General features: G+C 39.5%; 1 protein-coding gene across 1 annotated transcript; it reads left to right on the top strand.

The window, feature by feature from the left end:
- Positions 1 to 4,287: 4,287 nt before the first annotated feature.
- Positions 4,288 to 5,391, top strand: LOC143022626 (aurora kinase A-like). The gene is made up of 2 exons (XM_076180927.1): positions 4,288 to 4,965; positions 5,296 to 5,391. Exons 1-2 carry the CDS (start codon positions 4,288 to 4,290, stop codon positions 5,389 to 5,391), a joined length of 774 nt encoding a protein of 257 aa, XP_076037042.1.
- The last annotated feature ends 2,183 nt before the right edge of the window (positions 5,392 to 7,574 follow it).

Genomic DNA, 7,574 nt, shown 5'->3' with positions numbered 1-7,574 from the left:
AACGATTACCGCACGTAAGCACAGATCTTTCTCACCGGCGTCCGAAGACTAAGAGAATATGTAATTTCTCTTATCTTACGTAAATCAATTCGTAAGATTGACAAGATAGATCCACAAAATAATATACATACATAAATCTATATGCAATGTATAGAATATGTTTGACAGAACACAAAAAGAATGGAATACATCATAAATATATAATTCATCACTTTAACAGTCTTCATACGTCGATTACCGACGGTTTGATGCCGAGAGTCCACCAAGCCTACCGTGGGAACGGCCGGCATATACCAAGGTACACATACGCACATGTGCGCATGTGCGTCTGAATGAAATCTTCACTACGACGAGCCTGTAGTCGTAACTATATATATATATATATATATATATATATATATATATATGTATATATATATGTATATATGTATATATATATGTACATATGTATATGTATATATATATGTATATATATACATATATATGTGTATACATATATACATACATACATATATATATATATATATATATATATATATATATATATTCTTCATAAAAATGGGCAGGAGCTTCTCTCTCAAGTATATTTCATTGAATAAAATGACAAGCTTGTTGTGGCAAAGCCTCCTGTCAATCTTCTCTCTCTTTCGTAAAGCGACTTTGCCTTCCATTGGTAGGAGCCCAAGTAATTCTACCTAATGGCACACGGCGAATTACTTGGACTTCCTGCCTATGGAAAGCAAAGTCGCTTTGCGAAAGGGAGAGAAGATTGACAAGAAGCTTTGTCACAACAAGCTTGCCATTTTATTCAATGAAATAGATAAATAAATAAATGTATGTATATATATATATATATATATATATATATATATATATATATATATATATATATATATATATATTATACACACCCACACCTACACCCACGCACACACACTTATATATATATATATATATATATATATATATATATACATATATATACACATATATATATATATATATATATATATATATATATATATATATATATATATATATATATATATGCAGAAAAAAACACTGGTAAATAAGAAACGTAGCCCGAACGTTTTCGTCTATTTAAGACATCATCAAGGTAATGATGATGATGTATTAAATAGATAATGATGTCTTAAATAGACGAAAATGTTCTGACTACGTTCCTTATTTACCAGTGTTTTTTCTGAAATACTGCAATATATATATATATATATATATATATATATATATATATATATATATATATATATATGTATAGATATATATATATGTATATATATATATGAATATATATACATGTATATATATATATAATATTTATATTATATACATATATATGTGTATACATGTATACATACATACATACATATATATGTATATATATATATATATATATGTATATATATATATACATATATATATATATATACATATATATATATATACATATATATATATATTTATATGTGTGTGTGTGTGTGTGTATACATTCTTCATAAAAATGGGCAGGAGCTTCTCTCTCAAGTATATTTAATTGAATAAGATGGCAAATTTGTTGTGCCAAAGCCTCCTGTCAATCTTCTCTCTCTTTCGTAAAGCGACTTTGCCTTCCATTGGTAGGAGCCCAAGTAATTCTACCTATTGGCACACGGCGAATTACTTGGACTTCCTGCCTATGGAAGGCAAAGTCGCTTTGCGAAAGGGAGAGAAGATTGACAAGAAGCTTTGTCACAACAAGCTTGCCATTTCATTCAATGAAATAGATAAACAATTAAATGTGTATATGTATATATATAAATATATATATATATATATATATATGTATATATAAAATGTATATATATATATATATGAATATATATATACACATATATATATACATATATATACATACATACATATACCAAGGCTTTTTCCCCCTTTCAAGGGAGGTAGCCAAAAAGGGAAAGGCATAAAATCACTCCCACCCATTTCATCCCTAAATACACTCCACACACCTCCCACCCTCCCTCTCATCTGAGCACCTCCTGGATGACGGGTCATCCCTGCACCTTGCCCACCGTCCTGGGTCAGAAGCAGTGTCGCAAGACACAGCACATCCACAGCAAGGCCGCTTCATTTAATCGGCGACCCCGCCTCTCCGTTCCCCCTTGCATACAAGGAGAGGACGGGGAGAAATCCCTTCGGGCTGCGTCAAAATTTGCTCACACATACCACCTCACCCCCCACCCCACTGCCCATTTCTCCTCATGCAATCACAACATCATCCATATACAACCATTCTCCACTCACCTCTGTCTTCCGTCCTCTCCCGTCCTTCCTCAACAGATATTCCCCTCTTCCCCAAAACCCCCTTCACCCCATCCATCCACCTCATCCTAGGACGTCCCTCATCCTAGGACATATATATATGTGTGTCTGTGTGTGTGTGTGTGTGTGTGTGTGTGTGTGTGTGTGTGTGTGTGTGTGTGTGTGTGTGTGTGTGTGTGTGTGTGTGTGTGTGTGTGTGTGTGTGTGTGTGTGTGTGTGTGTGTGTGTGTGTGTGTGTGTGTGTGTGTGTGTGTGTGTGTGCGTAACAAAAATGAATAAGTACATGATAAAAAACAAATGAATAAATGAATAAAAATAACCAAACAAATAAATAAATAAAATTGGATAAACTGATTAATAAAAAACATATACAGCATGAACCATTATTTTACAGAAAAATAGATAGAAATTATACACTTCGGAACTCACAGTTGCTCTTTTTTTTTTTTAGAATAAGAAAAATGACGGTGCATTGCATTGCTCTTAAAGGAATTTCAAAAAGATAATATGAGCTCTTAAATGACACAAGAGTAATAGCTAAATTGGAAATGTCAATTTATGTCCTATGCGATGCAGGAACTGAAGATGAAAATAGAAAGGCGGATGTTGCTTAGGATAATGCTGACCTCTGAAGAATAAAGAAAATGTAATAAAAAAAGAAGAGAAATAATAGGAAAAGAGAAACAAAAAGAGGAAGAATATCAGGAAGAAAAGAGGAAGAAGAAAAAAGGGAAGAGTTAGAAAAAACAACGAAGAAGAAGAAAAAGAAGAAGAAAAGAAAGAAGAAGAAGACATGTGATTACAACAATGAAGAAGACGAAGGAGAGAAAGAAGAGTAGGAAGAAGAAAATAATATGATTACGAGGAAGAGGAAGGCAACTGTATACCTCATAGAACAAAAAGGTTTTAGTGAGACGACGGCGGCTGCGTACTGGAGGGAGTGGGGGGAGGGAGGGAGAGAGGGAGGGGAAGAGAGAGGAGTGGGAGAGGGGGGACGTCGCAGATCTGCCGCCGTCGCCAGGGGGTGGGGGTGGGGGGAAGGGGGTCCCACAATAAAGAGCGACGCCTTTGCAAACGAAGTGGGCGAGGACGCGGATCTTGATGAAAATTGATGTGGAAAAGAAACAAAAACGTGAAGATCTAGCGTCTTCGGGGAAAGAGAGAGAGAGAGAGAGGAATCCAGAGGACCAGAGAGCCTCAGTGGCCATTTCTTAGGGACAGCGGCCGGAGTCGAGGTGGCCCTCCTCCACTTGCGACATCTGTAGCGAGCCTCCATCCTCCTGGGCACTGTTCCCACTCGGTCTTTGTGTGTCTGTGTTCCTAACATATCTTTATCTATCTACAGTTCTAGACGTTCCTCGTGGCAAGATGGTTCCTGACGGGACTGATGGATTCAATTATTATCATAATTATTATCATTATCATTATCATTATTATTATCATTATTATCACCATCATTATCATCATTATTATCATTATTATTATCATTATTATTATCATTATTATTATCAGTATTATTATCATTCAATTCTGGGGCTACATGGCGTGCAACTTTGTACCATACTTGTAGCATTCTTTTTCTTGATAGAGATTCATGTATTTATGCTCGTGCCTAAAGAAAAGAAAAAAGAAAAAAAAAATCTATATTTTTTTAAGTTTTCATTTATTAAAACAACTGAACGAAACTTTTATCTTTTAAACAAACTGATTTATTTCTTAAATGTTATCTAGTTATTCATTTACTTAATTATCTACTCATTTATTTATTAATGTGATCAATTCCTATTCCGCAATCGACCTCGTCAGAGGCTCGAATGTCTTTTGTCGGCATGTGTTTCCATCATAACGTACCGGCAACAAGCCCTGCACGCCTCATTTGAGCAAATCTGTCCCCCGACGATCAACTACCTGGACAGCTCCCTCTCCCCTGACCGACTTGGACGAAGTTGTGACGACATGATCAAGCTTCGTCACTTCAACCACGAGCGAATGCGCCTCTGCGCTCACAGACTCTACGTCTGTTTTCAGTCGCTCTTCACCTGTTGTTTAAAAGGTGATTCTCAACAGGAACACGAAGAAAACGTTCCTCGCCCCGCCCAGGATGTCCCCGACTTTACCAACAAGTCGAAAGGAAAGACGCCGCAGGTTCCTCAAGCAGGTAAGAAACCACCAGGAACCTTCGAAAAGCCAAGAAGCACAAATTTTGAGGACCATTACACTATAAAGTGCTCCCTGGGTGCTGGAGCCTTTGCAAGGACAGTCCTTGTTTCGAGTAAGGCAACGGGTTGTATCAGTGTTGCCAAGATTCCCCTTGAGAAGGGCACTTGCAAAAGCGAGATCCGCAGTGAAATCGCAGCCCTCTCAACGTTGCACCACCTTAACATAATCAAACTGGTGGACGTGGCAAACGACAGAGGCTGCAGAATCATCATGACTGAATACTGCCCTGGTGGGACGCTTTTAGCAGCCATGGAGAGGCACAGCAAGTCGCCCTCTCTCGCCTGGGGCCGTCAGATTATCTCGTACTTCAGGCAGCTTGTGTCTGCCGTGTCCTACATGCACTCCAACCAATTCGCACATCTTGATCTTAAACAAGATAACGTCGTCCTCAGCGCCGACTTAAAGGTCGTCAAAGTCATCGACTTCGGCCTCTCGATCAGAACCTCAAAGGTTTACCAGCGAGAGATGAAGAGTGTAGGAGGGTCGCCTTGGTACTTGGCTCCCGAAGTGCTGGACAAAGCCCAACGCCCATACGCCGGAGGAATGGCTGATGTTTGGGCTCTCGGCTGCCTTCTCTACGAACTATGCATGGACCGCCTGCCATACTACGAGCCAACAATAGGGCGACTCACAACGAAGGAGCAAATGAGTTACTATGTGGCCTGCTGCAAGAAAGGGAGACCAGCTCTCAAAGCCCTAAAGCCAGGAAACTTCCAAAAACACCAAGAGATGATTATCTTAAAGATTCTGTGGTGCATACTGGACCCGCGGCCGGAGACCAGATCTACCATCTGGCAGGTAGAGGAGATCAAATTCGAAGAGAACAAACACGAGCATTGAGCAGTTTTCCCCAAAAGACCATCTTTAAAACATTAAATAGCAACGCTGTGTGACCGCATTCGAAAGACGGAAAAGGCCAATATTCTTTTCTTTGAGCCTTAGGGCAGTGAAAGGGTTCTCCCTCAGCTGAATAAAATTGCATGGCTACAGCCAGAAAGACGTAAGTATAGAGTAAAAGATCTTAATGATCTACAACCGCTTCTGAAAAAAAGACAATACCTTTCAGCTTAAGCCAAAGAAGCGTCCCTCCATTAAGGTTTCCAGGCGGAAGGTAGAAGAGCTCGTTCTTTACTGAATAAAATCGTCATGTGTAACACACACACTCACACACACACACGCACACACACACAAACACACGCACACACACACACACAAACACACACACACACACTCGGTGGCGCAGTTGGTAGAACGCTGAGCTGCCACGAAAGTGGCCCGCAGCTCCTGGTTCGAATCCTGCCCAGGGCCGAAAATATTTCGGTACTGCTGCGCTTTGGGTCGTTACTCTGACTCTCGTGGGCGGGGAGTTGTGTGTGTGTGTTTGTGAAAGGTCATAGCATTACCCATAGATCGGACCTACGAGCTCTGAGCTCTCTTCCGGGAGGGAAATAGCTGTCGATCACGAGTCCAACACGTGATCCAAAGACCAAGTGAATACACACACACACACACACACACACACACACACACACACACACACACACACACACACACACACACATGTATATATTTATATGTATATATATATATATATATATATATATATATATATATATATATATATATATATATATTTGTACAACGAGTACTTGCTTATTCGTTTGTTTTCTTTGTTTATTAATGTATGCGTATGTGTATGTGTGTATACGTCCATTTGTGTGTGTATCTGTGTATGTGTGTACGTATGTCCATTTCTGTGTGTCTGTGTATATGTGTGTCTACGTCCATTTGTGTGTGTCTGTGTATATGTGTGTATGTTTAAATGTGTGTGTGTATGTGTGTGTAATAATAATAATAATAATAGGTTTATTGAGATAGCAGTGATACACTGACAATAAAACAATAGAGTACTTTTTGTGTGTATGTGTGTGTGTGTGTGTGTGTGTGTGTGTGTGTGTGTGTGTGTGTGTGTGTGTGTGTGTGTGTGTGTGTGTGTGTGTGTGTGTGTGTGTGTGTGTGTGTGTGCGTGCGTGCGTGCGTGCGTGTGTGTGTGTGTGTGTGTGTGTGTGTGTGTGTGTGTATGTGTTTACTTAATTGCATTCATCTAATTGTAGTAAACAGGAAAAGAGCAACGCTCATCGGGTCCTGTCTCTTATTCTCTTCATATTTGTGTGTGCGTGTGTGTGTGTGTGTGTGTGTGTGTGTGTGTGTGTGTGTGTGTGTGTGTGTGTGTGTGTGTGTGTGTGTGTGTGTGTGTGTGTGTGTGTGTGTGTGTGTGTGTGTGTGTGTGTGTGTGTGTGTGTGTGTGTGTGTGTGTGTGTGTGTGTGTGTGTGTGTGTGTGTGTGTGTGTCTATATGTGTGTGTGTGTGTGTGTGTGTGTGTGTGTGTGTGTGTGTGTGTGTGTGTGTGTGTGTGTGTGTGTGTGTGTGTGTGTGTGTGTGTGTGTGTGTGTGTGAGAGAGAGAGAGAGAGAGAGAGAGAGAGAGAGAGAGAGAGAGAGAGAGAGAGTAAAGTCATGTACCACGTGAGTTTCCTTCCAGTTAACAACCAGATCATTTTATCTAGCTTAAAAAAAAAGTTCTGCATTCGTGGGGTCACAATAATAATACTGACCATTTCCTGCTTCTACTTTCCCTCCTTTATACTCCATTTCGCGCTAGATGTGGGTTCGAATCCTGCACTCCTCTCCGATTTCCAGCAGTACCTAAAGCGTATTGGGCAAAGGTGACGGCTTCGGCCGCAGCTTTTCAGCGCCTCCTGGCGTAGGCTCCTCATCTTCTCCTAAAATCTCTCCTTGACCACCTGGATAGAAGCGCTGGTTGTGCATGACGCAATAGAAGTAAAATTCTAGAACCACGCAAGCACGGATATCTAACATGAAACTTATGTTGTCCAATAGCTCCTCACCTAACCAAACGTAACCATTCCATAAAAGAAATCTTTCAAATGCAAAATAAATTAATAAATAGATAAATGAATAAAAATAAATAAATAAATGAATAGATAAATAAATAGATCAATAG

This window comes from Oratosquilla oratoria, unplaced genomic scaffold, assembly GCF_046742065.1.
Source record: "Oratosquilla oratoria isolate Oo_2021 unplaced genomic scaffold, ASM4674206v1 SCAFFOLD128, whole genome shotgun sequence".
Taxonomy (NCBI): domain Eukaryota; kingdom Metazoa; phylum Arthropoda; class Malacostraca; order Stomatopoda; family Squillidae; genus Oratosquilla; species Oratosquilla oratoria.
The sequence above is the reverse complement of the archived record's forward strand: the minus strand, read 5'-3'. Positions and strand labels throughout refer to the sequence as shown.